At 31.1% G+C, this 20,717-nt stretch overlaps 3 protein-coding genes across 4 annotated transcripts in view; 1 reads left to right on the top strand and 2 right to left on the bottom strand.

Moving 5' to 3' along the window:
- LOC126743203 (replication stress response regulator SDE2) overlaps nt 1-20,717 on the bottom strand; it is a 41,505-nt gene that overhangs the window by 10,813 nt on the left and 9,975 nt on the right. The gene's annotated exons all lie outside the window — the stretch shown is intronic.
- LOC126743194 (RNA helicase aquarius) overlaps nt 1-20,717 on the top strand; it is a 105,471-nt gene that overhangs the window by 77,998 nt on the left and 6,756 nt on the right. For both annotated transcript variants that reach the window (XM_050450175.1, XM_050450176.1), the window contains 4 exons: nt 923-1,094; nt 1,158-1,328; nt 4,710-4,907; nt 5,172-5,354. In XM_050450175.1, the coding sequence (XP_050306132.1) occupies nt 923-1,094; nt 1,158-1,328; nt 4,710-4,907; nt 5,172-5,354 (724 nt within the window). The remainder of the gene's footprint in view (nt 1-922; nt 1,095-1,157; nt 1,329-4,709; nt 4,908-5,171; nt 5,355-20,717) is intronic.
- On the bottom strand, nt 14,359-15,966 carry LOC126743202 (lactosylceramide 1,3-N-acetyl-beta-D-glucosaminyltransferase-like). Its single transcript, XM_050450186.1, has one exon. It carries the CDS (start codon nt 15,805-15,807, stop codon nt 14,851-14,853), a length of 957 nt encoding a protein of 318 aa, XP_050306143.1. The 5' UTR covers nt 15,808-15,966; the 3' UTR covers nt 14,359-14,850.

Genomic DNA, 20,717 nt, shown 5'->3' with positions numbered 1-20,717 from the left:
TTTACACCATTTTCCTGAAAATCTCGGTGACATGAGTGAAGAACAGGGTGAACGATTCCACCAAGATCTTCGAATCATGGAGGAACGATTTCAGGGTCGCTGGGATGCACATATGTTGGCCGATTTTTGCTGGAGTATTCAGAGTAGCAGTTCATTCAAAACTAGTAGAAAATCATATAAAAGAAAATTCCTGAGTGTATAGTTCTTGTAATTAAAAATGTTTGTACGTTGAGTGTATTTTTAATTCCCAAAAAATACTCCCTCCTTTTAACTCAAAAACTAGAGCTGACACATATAAACTGATGACATTATTTAATATCAGCATTAAAAATAAGCCTAGAATCATAAAAATATTCCAGGCAACATACATGCTGTTGGGCGGTGTTATCCATAACAATAACACAATTTTCCATCAACTTTCAAAAAGTTGTGAGTCAGTGTTTTGGTGGTAATCCAGAGAAGGATCTGCTATATATTTAGCTGAAAGTACTAAACAGTGTGAATCGAAGTCACTTTCTGAGCATACCTGTATTATTGGTATCCTTTATTTGAGGGTGCTACATTTTTTTGAGGAGTCACTCCATCCTTTTTGTACAGTATCATGAGTGGCGAAACAAGTTTCGTCAAGGTAAATTATACACATATTTACATTTTTAGCCCTTAATCGCACGTTTTTAATATTTTGCAATGCAGGTAAATATTAGGTTTCTAATCCGGCTCTGATCACAAAAATATGATAATTTTGGGTCTTTTTATGACCAAAAGATATTTAGGGTTTTATTGCGGTCAAAAAGTCAGTTGAGTGAACTATAACAAAGATTTATAGTGTAGTATAGTAGATATTTATGAGTATTTATCTATTGTGACCTTTTGTTTTGTTTGCTTTGCCTTTTTATGGAATAAAATCCGAATGTATTTGCAGCATTTGCAACTTGTACAAGTGGAGATACAAAAAACTGGGAAATTTAAGTCACGTGGAAAACTGGCCCGAGTACCGTAAGGCGAACGCGGGTTTCGTCTACGATTTCCAACTGATTGACGTGCAAGACTTTAACGGGGTCGGAGAATCCGAACCGAATCCGTATTTTTATCAGGTGAGAGTTCTTCACACTTTTTTTCTACTTAATATTCGTTCAAGTTCAATTTGAGTATTTTAGAATTTAGCCGAAGCGGAATATGTAGTCGCGGTGTTTATGTTCATGAGACTGATCGGTTATCCGGCAAGTAAAATCACCATTTTGACCACATACAATGGGCAAAAGCACCTTATAAGGGACGTGGTTAACGCGAGGTGCGCTAATAACCCGTTGATCGGCAGACCGCATAAGGTAAGAAAATTTGATATTTAGTCTTGTTTTTGCGTTTATATTGTTTGCACCAATGTGGCGTCCTTGGACAAGTATACAATTTTATTTTTTGAGCTCTATGATATGATCTTAAGTTAATTAATGAAGAATTTAAAAGAGACAAATAACCAAATACTTACTGAAAACAATAAAAGGCTTACATCCAATAAAAAACTCTCTTCTGCAAGTACAAGTCATAATGTACTTTATTTTTCTTGACAACAGTTCTTAAAGTTAAAAATAATGGAGAGTAGAATTGACGACTGAAAATCTCGAGATCTTCTACATAATAACGCACGAGAGATTTATATTTCAAATTAATGTAAATAACAAACAAAAGTGGACCGAGCTGAAAACCCTGAGGGGCATAAAATCTGTCAAGAAAAGTATTATCCTATAAAAGTGACAAACATTGATTTATTTGACCTTAAAATCAATTCATATAAGTATTGCAAATTTAGATGTTATCACGAATCTCATCAATCGTGTATATTAAAACAAGCACTGCTTATTTGGCAGCTTTAAGGAATTTGTACTGTAAACTTTTCAGTTATTAGTTCTGTTGTAATAAATACCTTAATTTGATATAGTTTTTCTATACATATATTCAGTAATTTTTCGCATGGAATTTATGTAACTTATAACTGAAATCAATGTGATTCCATAATATATTACTGAAATCATATATTTTTTCAGAATGACTTTTATGTACACTGATTTAGTTTATAAATATTAATATTGCGGAGGGTTGTTGGGTGGGGTCAGAAATAAAACAGAAACCTGTTTACCTAAATGTCGACGTTTCGACTTATATTAAGTCATCCTCAGGACACTAAGTCTAGGTTTTTTTAGTTATAATTAAAACACATTTATAAAAGGTCACATTTTTAAAAATATTGCTTACTGAATGTTATGTAATTAATTTTCAGTATAAAAACACACATTAGAGAAACTTTAGAGAAATTAGAGAACATTAGAAACATTAGAGAAATTTATTTTCTAATTTAATAATCTATTCAAAATTTTTGTGACACCATGTATTAAAAATGTTTATCTTAGCCTAAGCCATAAATTCATACCAAAACAGTTTAAATATTTATCACAGAAATGTAAATAGTAAACAATGTTTTTTTACTTGAAGACATAAATAGAGAAACTTTTTGTATTAAATATTTTAAGTTAAATAGGTCTCGTTTGAAGCAGTTCGTTTTCGATTGTGAAGAAGCCTATTTAGTATTAAAATGCCTCCAGGTCTAAATTTATCTGAACAAATAAAAAAACTTATAATTGAGAAGCACAATGCGGGAGTGAAACAAGTAACAATCGCTAGAGAACTTGATCTTTATAAAAGTGTCATTTGTAAACAAATCAAATTGTGGCAAACTAGAGGCACTACTGCCAGCATCTCTAAGCCAGGTAGATCCAAATTGCAACTGACAAGCTAATTAGACGATGTTCTATAAGAAATCCATTTTCTCCGCCAAAGATATAAAAAAGGCATATCCCAGCATTTCCCTTTCAGTTCGATCTATTCGAAGACGTTTATGTGACGCCAACTTAGAAGCCAGGAGACCGGTAAAAAAACCTTTCATTTCAACGAAAAATAGACAAATTCGTTTAAGATTCGCAAAAGAACATTTACATTGGACCTATAATCAATGGAAAAACGTTTTATGGTCAGATGAAAGTAAGTTCAATTTATTTGGGTCAGATGGTATGAGATGGGTTAGACGTCCCGAGAATGAAAAATTCAACCCAAAGTACACTATTCCCACAATCAAACATGGAGGCGGTAATGCGTTGGTGTGGGGATGTTTTTCCGGGCATAGCGTTGGTCCACTGGTGAGAATAGATGGGATCATGAATAGCCAATATTATCTAAACATCTTAAGGAATAATATGTTTCCCTACGCCGAGGATAATTTGCCGTTAATTTGGAAATTCCAGCATGATAACGACCCCAAGCACACTTCTAAAATTGTTAAAAATTTCCTAACCTCTCAACAAATTCAAGTTCTGAAGTGGCCAGCTCAAAGTCCAGATTTAAATCCCATCGAGAACTTGTGGGAGCACCTAGACAAAAAAGTTCGACAAAAAAATCCGAATAAGTTCCGAAATAAAGACGAATTATTCCAAGTCCTAAAAGAAGCATGGAGTGAAATTTCCGGAGATATTATACACAATCTTCTTGAATCTATGCCAAGACGGTGTAGTGAAGTTTCTAAAAAAGTGGCTATTAATTAATAAATGATTAAGTACAGTTCTGGAGTACAATTACAAACCGAAAGAACTGATAATATTTTCAGTCGTGACAACTTGAATTGTTTGAGCAAATAATTAGGCATAACTAACAGAGTAATAGGACCATATTTCTTTAAAAGAACTTTAACGGGGCATCGTTATCATGATGTTTCAGTAGACGACTTGATTTCAATACTCTTATCCTATTAAACATAATCCATACGTCATGGTTTTAACAGGATGAGTTTTCCCAAACCGGTGGATTAATAGAGTTGCCACCTAGGTTACCCGACTTGTGGCACTTACTTAGGAAAGTGGAATGTAATTTATGAATTGATGTGTTATTGTACTCCACATCTCTCTGGTATTCTGAAGATGTTCCAAATATTAGAACTGTGTTTATTTATTCTGTGTGCCTACTTATTTATGCCAAGCCATCCTCTGCTGCAACAGTTAATCACTCCCATAGAACTAGAAATAACCTCAATAAACATCTTGTTATACCAAGCAGTAATTCTAATATTAATTTAAGATTCTTTAATTAGCTAGCCCTTAAGTTCTACAACTTGCTGCCTGTTAATATTAGGAACATACATGGAAAAAAATATTTTTAAACAACAATGTGTACATTTTATAATTGAAAATTTAAATTTGTTTCTGGTTCTACTGTAGTTGTATTTTTATACTAAATATATTTAAACTAGTTTTTTCTTCTTATTCAAACATTTACTGATTTTAATTAAATTAGCTACTAATTTTAGAATGTTTAAATCTATATAGTGATTATAACTGCACATAGAGATATTTATATCTAGGTGTAGTATAGATATTAAGACAAATGTAAGTCATTCTAGAATTACCTATGTAACATATTGTAAATTATGTCTGTATGAATTTTGTTATTGAATTTAGGCGTTATTAAATCACAACCCTGCTTTAAATAGGATTCCAAGTACGCTAAAAAAAATGTGGATATTGGATAATAAAATTAAATTTACTAATCCATTTTCTACTCGATATCCTATAGAAATTCTCAGAACAACGACGTAATCCCAAAAACAAACTATGTATTACGTTTTATTTTCTACTGAACTTTATCCACCTAAGAAATTACTTTTTTAGATTACGACCGTCGATAAGTACCAAGGACAACAGAACGACTACATTCTACTGTCCCTAGTCAGGACGAACGCGGTGGGCCACTTGAGGGACGTGAGACGCCTGGTGGTGGCCATGTCCAGGGCCAGACTCGGCCTCTACGTGTTCGCCCGAGTGTCGCTCTTTGAAAATTGCTTCGAATTGACGCCTGCCTTCGAACAGGTGCGTTATACATAGTGTTCCGTCTTGTCATGAATCCCTATTTTCTTTTTTACTTAGAAATCATTTCACTCCTTATCTCACGTAAGACAAACGTAATTATTTGATTCCCTCTTGTCCTATCTAGCATTATAAATACCAACGGAAGTCTTTAAGCCAAAACTCATTTTTCCCCAATACAGATTACTTGTTAGGGACATATTTCCATTAAACACAACATAAACTGGCTGAAAATGGAAAAATTAAACATTATTTTCTTTCCGGTAGTTGACTCAACGTCCGACTAAGTTGCACATCGTCCTGAACGAGTTTTATCCCACACAGAGGGGGTGCCAAGACACCAATCCCGCGAAAGCTGCTCCCACGGTAATCGAGGATATGGCCCACATGGCCAATTTCGTTTATCAGTATTACACTAGCAGGGTGAAACAGTTGGAGATGCACTATGAGGTAAGAATAGACTATAAACTACTCAAAATAAATGATCGCATAAGTATTTTGGAAAAAGCAATATCTGAAAATTGTGAAATGCCGTTTTAGAATCTAATAATGTCTGCTTTTGTGCCGATTTTATTAGTGTTCATAAATTTTAACCTTTTTTACTCACAAATGGTGTCCGTTCTTAAATTTACGCGAAACCACAGAATTAAATTATGTTAGAAATTGTTACATTTTGAATATTAACAATAACGATAACTGACGATATACAAGGCATTTAACGGAACCTGAAAAGCAAACTGTTATTACGTTATCGGTGAAGAATTTAATAAGGAAACGAATTTTACACATTGATAGTATGAAATATTTCAACTGCTTAAAAAATATATAAAAATACAGTAGAAATCCGGAAGAGAATAAAGAATTGTTTGACTGAAGGAAGGAATAGTTAAGTTAATATGAGATAGTATGATATGCAAATATTTCGTGGCTAAAACACTTGTCACTTTTTTTACACAGAAAATATATTAAAAACATTTATTATTAAACGTTATTTAAACGTTAAAAAATCTCTTAATTAGGTTACTTTGATTAAATAAGTCATTTATACTACGAGACGGAAATATTTGTCAGTGACATCACAAACGACCAACAAGCAACACAACTAGAGTGACTAAAAATAATGTTTAATTCCCACTATACAAAATCTATTGATAGCTTGCAAAATGTCACTTACTCTAATGGTGTGACCTCGCTCGAACGTTGTACTTAATAAAACCACAGAATAAACGATCTCACAGAAGCGAAGGCTTGCGTCGGCTCCTTTGATATCCGTGAACCAGTTTATTATAAGCCCAACTGACAGATGCACCCGGCGCAAATACACTGAGATATCTCGTAAATTTTGACTTGGCAACGTTGCCCATAAACGGTTAAGTTCTGTTTATAAATCGTTCTACAAAGATTTTTCAAATTTAGTGTCAAATAGTATCATTTAAATACTGTACTATCGATAGATCTGATCATTAGCGTATATAGAACAATAACGCTGATTTTGTAGTGCCTAAGAGCTTCTTTTTTACCTTCAAATCACCAAAATTTAAACGGTGTTTATTGCCAAGTGAACTTCGACCCGTGCGCTTTTAAACGTCGATCACATCGATATCGGGTACGTAGTATTTGGAATCTCGAGCGGAGTTGCCGTGATTTACGGATTATCTTAGCAGTATTAAAATGCCAAAAACCAAGACTGAAATTTGCGACATATGTCTTAAGGATGTTCTTGATGATCATCAAGCACTACTATGTGACAGATGCAACATATGGAAGCATAGAGAATGCTTGTCTATGTCAAATAAAACTTATGTCAAATTAAGCAAATCCAAGGACGAGTGGCTCTATGGCAAATGTAACACCAAAGATGGACCTGGTTCTGCTTTACGTGGAAAGAGGGATTACACTCTGGCCGATATTATGGCAAAATTGGAAAAGATGGAAAATGAGTACAGATCTTTATTAACTAAATATGATGATCAACTTAAAATAAATAAGGAATTACAGGATGAACTTGGTCAAATTAAGCAACAGTTAAATAAAAATGAACAAAAGGAACTTAAAAACAATTTGTTGGTGCAAGGAATCCCATACAAAGAGAACGAGAACTTACCTGAAATTGTAAATAAAATTGCCAATTATCTTGATGTCCCAAACGTAAACAAATTTACTGTTTATAGATTGGGCAGGGATAAGAATAAAAATAACCCTGTTAAAGTCATCTTTGAAGATGAATCAACTAAAACAAAAATTTTAAAATCAAAAAAGAAATTTGGCCTAAAAAGTTCAGATTTGGGATATACTACGGATAATAAAATCTTTCTCAACCATGAACTTACAAAAACTAATCTTGATTTATACATGGCAGCTAAGGCTTTTAAGAAAGATCAAAATTTTAAGTTCCTATGGATTGGCGATGGTAATATCTTTTTGAGGAAAGACGAAAGTTCAAAAGTTCTCCTTATCAATAATAAAAGTCAGTTGGAAAACTAGCGAGGCCTCGTGAACAACTAAAAATTGCTTACATGAACTTACAAAGTATAAGAAATAAACTGGATCTGGTGCAGTGTTTGGTTGTGAGTGAAAATTGGGATGTACTATTGGCAGCTGAAACATGGTTGGAAGAAAGTGAAACATTTCTGTTTGAGTTGGATGGTTTTAATGCTGTTCATTCCTGCAGAGCTGGTAGGGGGGGTGGTGTGTCAATTTATGTGAAAAAATCTATTAAGTTTCGTGAAATTGAGAAATCAAGGAAGGGTGAGTTAATAAACTGGAAATGTATTAGCTTAGGGGAACAAAACTTAAAAATAAGTGTTATATATAAACCACCCACTGTTAATAGTGGTAATTTTTTCCCATATTTAGAATCTATTATGCGTACTCACCCTAAAAATCATTTAGTTGTTGGAGATATGAATATTAATTTGCTTGATGTTTCGCAAGTAACCAAAGAGTACAAAGATTTAATAGCATTAAACAATTTTAAAATTAATAACTCGATAAATGAGGAATGCGCTACTAGAGTTACCAGTTTATCAAAATCTCTTATAGACCATGTTCTTAGCGATTATAGTAGTAATTTAAGTTGTAAAGTTAATGTTAAAGAAAATGCAATTTCAGATCACAAACTTATATTGCTTGATATTAAAACACCTGTGCAATTTTATAAACCAAAAGTAGATTATGAAGTCAAATCTGTAGATTATAAAAAATTTGTAAACTTATTTATACAAAAAATATTAAGCATTAACGTAACAACTTTTCAAGAATTAATTAATTTAATTAATGAATGTAAAAATAAATCTCAATATACAAAAAAATTAAGAATACGAAAAAATAACACCTGGATAAATATTGAACTTCTTGAGCTTATCAAAAAAAGAGATAAAATATACAAAAAGAAAATTAACCAACCCGAAAACCTAACTATTATCTCTGAATTTAAAAACATAAAAAATAAAATTAATAATAAAATACGTGTTTTTAAAAATAGGTATTTTCAAACCCAATGGAATTTAGCTGGAGATAATGTTAAAAAGCAATGGGCATTTATCAACAGCTTAATAAAAAATAAAAAATCTAAAGTAATAATTAATGAATTAATAATTGAAAATAACATTATTAATTCTCAGCTTGACATTGCAAATAATTTAAATACATATTTTTCTCAGGTCGGTGAATCAATAGTTAAAGATTTGGAAACGGAGATTCAACTATCAAACGAGATTTTTTCTATTGATGAAGTTTACAATGATAGTTCTATTTCTATAACATTAACTAATAAAGAGGAAATATCAGAAATTTTAAAAGAACTAAAAATAAACTCAGCACCTGGATATGACGATATTACGGTTAGGGACATACATAATCTTGGAGAATACATGATACCTGTTTTGGTACGGTTAATTAATAAAACTATACAAAAAGGGATTTTCCCATCAGAGTTAAAAATAAGTAAAATTACACCTCTTTTTAAGTCAGGTAATAAAAGATATATGAATAATTACAGGCCCATTTCAGTCGTTAGTGTATTCTCCAAGATTCTTGAAAAAATAATAAAAAATAGAATGTTATCTTTCATTAACTCTTGCAATCTATTGAATGATAAATATCAATATGGCTTTATAAAGAACAGTAGTACACTTGGTGCGGTTGTGGATTTTGTAGACTGTATTTCAATGGCATTAGATAAACAACAAATAGTTATAGCTGTCTTCATAGACCTAAAAAAAGCCTTTGATGTAGTAAGCATAGACATTCTTTTAGACAAATTATTTAAAATGGGATTTAAAAATGTATTGTACAGCTTAATTAAAACATATTTGTATGACAGAAAACAGTACGTAAAGCTTGACAATATTATTAGTGAATGGTTATCTAACACCTACGGGGTACCACAGGGATCCGTTCTTGGACCTCTCTTATATATTCTTTATGTACTGAATCTCAAGTTAGCCAAGCTAAAAGCAAGATATTTTACCTTTGCAGATGACACTGTACTGGTATATGCTGGAACAGATGAAACTTCTTTAACACAACTTATTAATAATGACCTAAAATGTTATCTTAAATGGCTGTTTTCAAATAAATTAAAAATTAACATTGAGAAAACCAAATACATGATATTCAAACAAAAAAATAAGTCAGTCAGCAATAATCTAAATATTAATATTAATACTGTAGTATTAGAAAAAGTGTCGAATATTAAATATTTAGGTTTGCAAATAGATGAAAATTTAAATTGGTCACTACACTTAAACAAAATTTTTGATAAAACAGTTCCAATGCTATCTGCCTTATATAGGAGTAGAGATTATTTGTCTGAAAAAAGTAAATTTCAAATTTATAATGCCTCCTTTCTCACACATTTTAGGTACCTCTTGCCAGTATGGGGTATGTGCGGTGAAGTTAATTTTAATAAGGCTCAAATTTTGCAAAATAAAATTTTGAAAATTTTGTTTAATTTTGATTGGCTTACAAGTTCTAATACAATTTATTCAAATTTAAGTTTAAACAAATTAAAAGTGATATTGGAGATAGAACAATGTAAACTTGTATATAAAATTATAAACAACAGACAAAAAAGTAACATAAATATTATGTTTTACCATAATGTACATAATCATCAAACAAGATCACTAAATAATGTTTATCAAGTTTCTACAAGAACTAACATAGGTTTAAGAAATCCAATTACAGATGCAATTAAAACATTTAATAGTTTACCTCATTGTATAAAAGATATAAATAACTATAGATTTTTTGTTAAAAAATTAAAAGATTTAAAAAATGTTAATTAATTTATGTATAAAAAATTATAAGCAACATTGCAACATTTGTTTACTATAGATAATTAATTACTGTTTTGTTATTCTCGGGGCCAGTGTTTTCAAACACTGATTGGAGAAATTATTAAAACTCGTTATACATTGTATTATTGTGGTTAAATAAATTGTTTCAAAAAAGTTGTAGTAAACGCATACACTGAACGAAAGGCTTTTATTTTTAAAATCAAAATGGTTTTATTCATATAATACGGGAGCAAACTACAAAATTTAGTTACATTTCAAATAGGATTTTTTTTTTAAGGCTTATATTGGTCCTAGAATAATTAGAATATGTTAACAATATACATAAATACATATGTACATAGGTGGGTATTTTTAAATTAAATTTTAGCTGGAAGGTTTATACGCAACACATTTAAGAGTAGGTGTCATCGGCTTTTATATATTTATATATAAAAAGATATATGTATGTATTGTTATATACATATGTTGGTACCACACATACGTCCATATTTTATAAAGGTATTATACGTAATATAGTCGCCGTCCATTATGATAGTCTGGAGCAAAATATAAGATTTTTAAGGGTTTTACTACTACTATATTATGCACTTGCATGGGTAAACCAGTCCATAAAAAGACAGATAATTGAAAATTAAAGTCATTATTCTTTGTCGCATAAAAATACTGTATACCTAAATCAACCTTAATATTTTTATCTATGTACAATGCTATGTACCTGCACGTATGTACAGATACATAGATACATATGGTTTAGGTACGATGGATATACATATATGTTTATTAAATTAAATAATGTTTATTCTGTATTTATTTGCATGACACGACAAATTAATTAGGGAATATTCTGAACTTTTCAAAGCTTTTAAACAACCATAATTAATAATGAATAATACATAATAATGTAACTTTTCTATACCTACTTTCTTTTATTATTGTTATTGCTCACCTTCTAATATCCCTAGGAAACGAAAATAAACTTTTTTCAGCGACGCTTTTGGCAAAACAACCCCTATACGCACAAAAAGTTGGCATTTTAGTGTTTTTTTTTTCAAAGTTTTTAGCACAACACAAATGAAAGAAAAAACAAAGTCACAGAGCACAGAGTTAAACTCCAAAACAAGGTAATGTGTAATACCAACTCAACAAAAATAAAATAAAAAACAGCAAATTACAAAATATCGCAAATATACACACTAACGCTCATACTAATACACTAATTATGACCCGATACCAGTGTTGTTACAAGGAGCTACATTAGATGTACTGCAAGGATAGATCTAATTGTACTTTTTTGGATGACATTGTACTTTTTTCACAAATCCATATTCAAAGAGGAGGGGATAAGGCAGGGGGAATTGGGAATCAAATTATATAGGTATTAGATAAATATGGTAAACTGTTAAATTGTTTTAACGTTTTTATATAATTATATAATAATATAATATGTACATAATAATAATAATTGATTCATATTATTATGTACATAGGTACATTGTTTTATAATTGAGAACTTTCATTTTTTATTTTTCGTAGTACCTAAAAATACTTTATAGAGAATTTAAAGAATTATTAAAAAATCAACTAAACCTATTAACTATAGTTTTATTAATAAAACATATACAAACGAAAAACACAAACACAAAAAATATTCTTTAAATAAAACAAAACAAAACAGAAAAAAGGAACTACGCTTATTATTGCACTAGAAGTGACAACAAAATTAAAATTTTATTACAAGTGAATGCCATAAAATTTTAAATAGCAACTTAAGAACCTAAAGTTGCTTCGTCTAGTAAATATCTCGGTATATTATATAACTCCAAAAAGTTAGGCGTATTATAATATATATTATAGGTACCTATATTATATAATATATTACATAATATATAACCTTGTTGAAAGTGTAATCGTATAAAAGTGCTATTCAATTTCTACAATTACACTTTCTATAAAGGTGGTCGTATAATTAAATAATGTTTTATCAGGCTTCCAATTTAGAGCCCCATTATTAGTGTATATCTTTAATGTGAAGTAAAGCAGCACAAGTTGATATTAATAACCTATTTCTAAGAGTCGTTTTTATTAAAGTTAATTGAGAAAAAACTCTCTCGGCGGTAGCGGATGAATGTGGAAGGTCTAATATAATTTTAACGATTGTCATTATGTTTGGAAACATTAAATCACCCTGTACATTTTTTTGTTCTGACACTAGTCGCCAAAATAAATTGATAAATAAATAAATAAATAAATAAATAAGTTCTTTAATAAGTCAAACAAAGTTACAAAATTTTTTTTTTTTTTTTTTAACAAATAATAATATACAAAATAATGTAATTTAAATAGTACAGGAATGGCGAAGTCTAGCAAATAAATGCTATTCTACTCAACCATGTGCATGTACCTATGCTTACTAAAAGTAAGAGAAGAAAAAAAGAAAATCAATCCCTAAACTGTTAGCCATATTACAAACAAAAATATAACAGAGCCATTCAATACACCACTTCCAGTATCAATGTGAGGGGAGACCCATATACAGTTCTGGGTGATGTCATTGTTATGTGCAATGTTTTCTCTTAAGTCAACTAATAACTGCCATTTCATATTAGCCGTCTCTATATCAACAGAAATGTGAGGAAATAAATATACAAATTGAGCAATTGACATCACTTCACCTGATAAAGCTACTGTGGGTGTAAAATTTGATGCATATTTTAAAATAGGATCATCAAATTGGAAACGATTTTTAATTTGTTTACACATTTCTATATAAAAATCTAAGACCCTCACCTTCAAAATATTTGAAGATGTCAACAGTCCATCCACTTTGGCCCCTGCAAATAATTGGTCAAGAGGCACATAGTTTGCAGGATCATTTATGTTTATGGTTTGGATGGAAGTTTTATCTAAGATATTTTTTTTTAATAAAACATCTTACAAGAGTTCTATACAATGCTGAAATTCTACTTAATAAAATTGGAAGCTTTGGACTTTCCGACTGTAGTTCTATGTTTACCTTGTTAATTAATTCTAAAACATAATCCAAAAACAGTAGATATAATTTGTACTCTATATTTTGCAGAGCATTTAAAATGGACCTTGCACTGGGAAGATTATCCTCTAAAGATGCACTTTGAAAAAATAAGATTAAAGAATTTCAATGCTCCAAAATTCTGTCCACAACATTCTGAAAAGAAAGTTAAAAATTAAAAACTACATTATTTATTTTATTAAAAAAGTAGGTACCTTTAAAGATAGCCACCTTGTCTGACAAGGATGTAACTTCAACTGTCTAAAAGAGTGAGACAAATTATGATAATAATTTCAGGCAATTGAAGCTAATTTCGTCTCTTTTTAACTAAATTCAACTGTCTAAAAGAGTGAGACAAATTATGATAACACTTCCAGGCAATGAGGGATATTTTTTTCTCTTTTTAAGTAGATTCAATTGCCTGGAAGAGTGAGACAAATTATGATAATAATTCCAGGCAGTTGAGGCTATTTTTGTCTCTTTTTAGCTACGTTGGAATTCCTGGACGAGTGAGATAAATTGGGATGATGATACTTTTGTCTCTTTTTAACTAGATTCAACTGCCTGGAAGAGTGAGATAAATTATGATAACAATTCCAGGCAATTGAAGCTACTTTCGTTTCTTTTTAACTAAATTTAACTGTCTAAAAGAGTGAGACAAATTACGATAACAATTCCAGGCAATTGAGGCTATTTTTGTCTCTTTTTAATTAGATTCAACTACCTGGAAGAGTAAGATAAATTATTATAATAGCTCCATGCAATTGACGCTCTTTTTGTCTTTTTCTAACTAATTTGAATTGTCAGTGAGAGTGAGAGAAATTGTGAAAAGTTTACAGGTATTTGACTAATTTTGACCAGGTGACAGAGTGAGAAAAAATATTCTCGTGGCTCTAACTCAAGTGGCTTTAAGAATATTTTAATTTTCAAAATAATTCCTTTAATGCAGACAAACTAAAAACGACATATATAAGCAATTTAAATTGCTTTATTACACTTCAAAAGAAGAATTAAAAATCAAAATTATCAATATTTGCCAGTAGTACATGCTCGACATAACGTCCATCTAATCTTCTAACCTCATTTTTTTTTTAAGAATCTGCTTGGATAAGAAAACCTTCAATATAACTTAACCCACTCATCACATCTTTTATTTCTTACATAACCTTTCTATTAAATACTAAAAAATATATTTATAATTAACCTTATTTATTCTATATCTTGAATACACTTATTTAATCGGGTTTTTTATTTCCTTCCCAGTAACTTTTCATCTAATTTGAGGCCTTTGAGAGATTTCTCATATACGTTTCCTGCCATTTAAACCTTCTCCTCGCTTTAAAGGTTTATTCTTCCAGGCATAAGTAATTTTCGAATATTCCAGGCATTTGAAACCAATTTTTTTTCAATACAGTTAAAATCGGAGGCAATTTTATGACAGATTCTTCTTTTTATTTTAGACACTTGATGCCCCTTTGTACATCCTCCAGGGATTTAAAGTAATTTTTTATTTAACTCCAGGCTTTCGTGGTCATTTTATTTCAGTTATACAAATTTCAGTTCCATATAGTAGCTAATGAATAATATAAAGAAAATTGATCGCTAGTGCCTAAACTCACGAAAACCGCCTTTCATTAAATGCCCGGACGTAACGCCACAACAGTCTTATTTGCCTCCGGCTCATATTAAATCCGCCAAATAAAAACGTCAAATCTTTATCTTCTTTTTTTAACATCGCGTCGATATCCACGTTTACCAACGTGAACCCTTCCATGTCCACGTATCGCAAATGATCGATACGTTTCGCGACCAATCCCGTTAAAAACACGTCGTCGATCCAGAAAAATGCGGTTTTTTGAGCGTGTTTGTGCAAGTTAAAGGCGACATCTGGGGTCATTAGGACGAACATCCCGGAGCAGTACCGCGGGTAGACTTCCTCGCGAAACTCTTCGTATGGTACGTACCATTTGCTATTATCTTCGTTGGGGTCCCTTATGACGGGCATTTTATCGTTTATCAGGCAAAATATCGTATTTTCAGGCCTCGTGGGGGCTAAATCCACCTTAAGGAAGTTCATTAGCTGCGGGGTGTTCACGAAAACGTCATCGTCACATTTCAGGATGAATTTCGCCGAATTACATTGTTCGGAAGCATATTTGACCGCCAAAGTGCTTTTGTAGGTCAAATTCTTGTAACTGTCCAGAAAGTTTCCCTGGATGATGTCCTGATGGCGGAAATCTTCCAGTTTTATGGCTGCATTGGTCCTCTGGTCGCTTAATCCCAGATTAAAGAGGAACTTGATGTGGTCTCGCTTCCTACCCCAGGTGTCCCGTATCGTTTGTCTTTTTTTAACATGTTTTGGTGCCGAAGAGATGATCACTAGTAAAAGTAAGTCACCCCGGTCACACAAGTGGTCTTTTTTAATTACATATTGGAAATCTGTTAAGTTCACTAGTTGCTCTCCCACGGTTATTTTTGGTTCGATTGTTCCCGAATGTCGAAAATAGAAAACCGTTTGGTAAAAAATCCCGAAGGTTACGATTAAAAGGAACAATTTTACGTACAGGTTCATAGCGCATCTGGTGTTACGGTTTCATCTTATCTGATGTACTGATGTTTGTTCTTATGGATAACGTTGAGATAATTTTGTTTTTTTGTTATTATCAACCGAGATAAATCGCTTCCGAGTGGTATTTCGCGCGATTCTTTTATCGAAATTTTCGTTTTTCGAGGCGCGTTTTCCCTTTTTCAAAAAATGTCTAGAAACGCATTTTTTTAATTACCTACCGAAAAAAAATTGAATTACGAGGTAATTTTATTTTGCATTGTGATTGGGAAATTAAATTTTATATCGTCTTTCATAATTCTATAATGCAATTGGATTTGTAATAAAATCGGTTTGTAACCACCATTTTTTTTTTGTTTGATCGTCAGAATTTTGATTGTATTGATGGCCTCGATGGTCAACAAATGTCGATTAAAAAATTCTAAGGGAGGGATTTCTTTCATTTATAATTTATATATAAGTTGAGTGATATTCTGAGGGAAGTTTTAAAACGAAAATCAAGCAAATATTTGCACTAGAAGTGCAGTTATAACTCAAAGTTACCTGAAACTGTCTTTCATCTTGAATATGATTTTTAGAAAATTCTAATAAAAGATCTTCTAGTGCATGGATTGTTATGATTTTTTTAATACAAGGAAAGAACATTTCAAAGAAGCTTTTGAAGCAAAAATCATCTGAATCCGAATACCAGAAAAGAAGTTATAACTCGAGTAACTTGAAACCGATTTTTCTTTATTATTTTTAAAAAATAGAATGTTTATTTAATTATATTCCTTTATAGTCCAGTACTAAAAAAAATTTTAATTATCCGAATTACAATTACTATACCTAATAATGAAAAAAATTGCGTGGTGATGTGCCCATGGCCACGCACAAGGTGTTTTTATTACAAATGTTTAAGTATATTTGAATTTTTTTACTCATCGACAGTTTTTCCAAAAATTATACTAAAAACGGGTTTTACACAGCCAGAGGCCTCATATAATTAAGAAATTTTTAAATTGTCAAAAAAGTACAAATATGAGAATGAGAAACACTTAATGGTGGTGCAAGATCTCTAGGCAAGCCCAAGGTGTACAAATTTTTAATTTATGGTACAAAGTTCTTTCAATATTCTGTACATTTTGCTCGTTAAGGAATCTTTTAAAATTTGTACTAAAAATGCTTCATACGTAGCTAGAGGCCTCACATCACTATGAAAGGTCTAATTTATTCTAATTGAGGTACAAATATTACTATAAACATGATTTTCGAAAATTTAAATAAAAAATCTTCTAATGCATGGATTTTCATAATTTTTTCAATGCAAGCAAAGAACATTTCAAAGAAACTTTTAAAGCAAAAATCATCTTAATCCGGCTACTAGAAGTGAAGTTATGACTCAAGTTACTTGAAACTGATTTCCCTCTCGAACATGATTTTCGAAAATTTGAATAAAAAATCTTCTAATGCATGGATTTTCATGATTTTCTCAATGCAAGCAAAGAACATTTCAAAGAAACTTTTGAAACAAAAATCATCTCAATCCGAGTACTAGAAGTGAAGTTATGACTCGAGTTACTTGAAACTGATTTCCCTCTCGAACATGATTTTCGAAAATTTGCATACAAAATCTTCTAATGCATGGATTTTCATGATTTTCTTAATGCAAGCAAGGAACATTTCAAAGAAACTTTTGAAACAAAAATCATCTCAATCCGAATACTAGAAGTGGAGTTATGACTTGAGTTACTTGAAACTGATTTCCCTCTCAAACATGACTTTCGAAAATTTGAATAAAAAATCTTCTAATGCATGGATTTTCATGATTTTCTCAATGCAAGCAAAAAATATTTCAAAGAAACTTTTAAAGCAAAAATCATCTTAATCTGGCTACTAGAAGTGGAGTTATGACTCTAGTTACTTGAAACTGATTTCCCTCTCAAACATGATTTTCGAAAATTTGAATAAAAAATCTTCTAATGCATGGATTTTTATGATTTTTTCAATGCAAGCAAAAAATATTTCAAAGAAACTGTTTAAGCAAAAATCATCTTCATACGAATACTAGAAGTGGAGTTATGACGTGAGTTACTTGAAACTGATTTCCCTCTCGAACATGATTATCGAAAATTTGCATAAAAAATCTTCTAATGCATGGATTTTCATGATTTTCTCAATGCAAGTAAAGAACATTTCAAAGAAACTTTTGAAACAAAAATCATCTCAATCCGAGTACTAGAAGTGGAGTTATGACTCCAGTTACGTGAAACTGATTTCCCTCTCGAACATGATTTTCGAAAATTTGCATAAAAAATCTCCTAATGAATGGATTTTCATGATTTTCTCAATGCAAGTAAAGAACATTTCAAAGAAACTTTTGAAACAAAAATCATCTCAATCCGAGTACTAGAAGTGGAGTTATGACTCGAGTTACTTGAAACTGATTTCCCTCTCGAACATGATTTTCGAAAATTTGAATAAAAAATCTTCTAATGCATGGATTTTCATGATTTTCTCAATGCAAGCAAAGAACATTTCAAAGAAACTTTTGAAACAAAAATCATCTCAATCCGAGTACTAGAAGTGGAGTTATGACTCGAGTTACTTGAAACTGATTTCCCTCTCGAACATGATTTTCGAAAATTTGAATAAAAAATCTTCTAATGCATGGATTTTCATGATTTTCTCAATGCGAGCAAAGAACATTTCAAAGAAACTTTTGAAACAAAAATCATCTCAATCCGAGTACTAGAAGTGGAGTTATGACTCCAGTTACGTGAAACTGATTTCCCTCTCGAACATGATTTTCGAAAATTTGCATAAAAAATCTCCTAATGAATGGATTTTCATGATTTTCTCAATGCAAGTAAAGAACATTTCAAAGAAACTTTTGAAACAAAAATCATCTCAATCCGAGTACTAGAAGTGGAGTTATGACTCGAGTTACTTGAAACTGATTTCCCTCTCGAACATGATTTTCGAAAATTTGAATAAAAAATCTTCTAATGCATGGATTTTCATGATTTTCTCAATGCGAGCAAAGAACATTTCAAAGAAACTTTTGAAACAAAAATTATCTCAATCCGAGTACTAGAAGTGGAGTTATGACTTGAGTTACTTGAAACTGATTTCCCTCTCGAACATGATTTTCGAAAATTTGCATAAAAAATCTCCTAATGAATGGATTTTCATGATTTTCTCAATGCAAGTAAAGAACATTTCAAAGAAACTTTTGAAACAAAAATCATCTCAATCCGAGTACTAGAAGTGGAGTTATGACTCAAGTTACTTGAAAATGATTTCCCTCTCGAACATGATTTTCGAAAATTTGAATAAAAAATCTCCTAATGAATGCATTTTCATGATTTTCTCAATGCAAGCAAAGAACATTTCAAAGAAACTTTTAAAGCAAAAATCATCTTAATCCGGCTACTAGAAGTGGAGTTATGACTTGAGTTACTTGAATTTGATTCCCCTCTCGAACATGATTTTCGAAAATTTGCATAAAAAATCTTCTAATGCATGGATTTTCATGATTTTCTCAATGCAAGCAAAGAACATTTCAAAGAAACTTTTGAAACAAAAATCATCTCAATCCAAGTACTAGAAGTGGAGTTATGACTCGAGTTACTTGAAACTGATTTCCCTCTCGAACATGATTTTCGAAAATTTGCATAAAAAATCTTCTAATGCATGGTTTTTTATGATTTTCTCAATGCAAGCAAAGAACATTTCAAAGAAACTTTTGAAACAAAAATCATCTCAATCCGAGTAATAGAAGTGGAGTTATGACTCCAGTTACGTCAAACTGATTTCCCTCTCAAACATGATTTTGGAAAATTTGAATAAAAAATCTCCTAATGAATTGATTTTCATGACTTTCTCAATGCAAGCAAAGAACGTTTCAAAGAAACTTTTGAAGCAAAAATCATCTCAATCCAAGCACTAGAAGTGGAGTATGACTTGAGTCACTTGAAACTGAAATCCTTCTCGAACATGATTTTCGAAAATTTGCATAAAAAAATTTCTAATGCATGGATTTTCATGATTTTATCAATACAAGCAAGGAACATTTCAAAGAAACTTTTGAAACAAAAATCATCTCAATCCAAGTACTAGAAGTGGAGTTATGACTCGAGTTACTTGAAACTGATTTCCCTCTCGAACATGATTTTCGAAAATTTGCATAAAAAATCTTCTAATGCATGGATTTTCATGATTTTCTCAATGCAAGCAAGGAACATTTCAAAGAAACTTTTGAAGCAAAAATCATCTTAATCCGGCTACTAGAAGTGGAGTTATGACTTGAGTTACTTGAAACTGATTTCCTTCTCAAACATGATTTTGGAAAATTTGCATAAAAAATCTTCTAATAAAAAGATTTTCATGATTTTCTCAATGCAAGCAAAGAACATTTCAAAGAAACTTTTGAAATAAAATTCATCTCAATCCGAGTACTAAAAGTGGAATTATGACTCAAGTTACTTGAAACTGATTTCCCTCTCGAACATGATTTTCGAAAATTTGCATAAAAAATCTTCTAATGCATGGATTTTCATGATTTTCTCAATGCGAGCAAAGAACATTTCAAAGAAACTTTTGAGACAAAAATCATCTCAATCCGAGTACTAGAAGTGGAGTTATGACTCCAGTTACGTGAAACTGATTTCCCTCTCGAACATGATTTTCGAAAATTTGAATAAAAAATCTTTTAATGCATGGATTTTCATGATTTTCTCAATGCAAGGAAAGAACGTTTCAAAGAAACTTTTGACACAAAAATCATCTCAATCCGAGTACTAGAAGTGGAGTTATGACTCGAGTTACTTGAAACTGATTTCCCTCTCGAACATGATTTTCGAAAATTTGAATAAAAAATCTTTTAATGCATGGATTTTCATGATTTTCTCAATGCAAGGAAAGAACGTTTCAAA

The sequence above is a fragment of the Anthonomus grandis genome, chromosome 12 (assembly GCF_022605725.1).
Source record: "Anthonomus grandis grandis chromosome 12, icAntGran1.3, whole genome shotgun sequence".
NCBI lineage: Eukaryota > Metazoa > Arthropoda > Insecta > Coleoptera > Curculionidae > Anthonomus > Anthonomus grandis.
The sequence above is the reverse complement of the archived record's forward strand: the minus strand, read 5'-3'. Positions and strand labels throughout refer to the sequence as shown.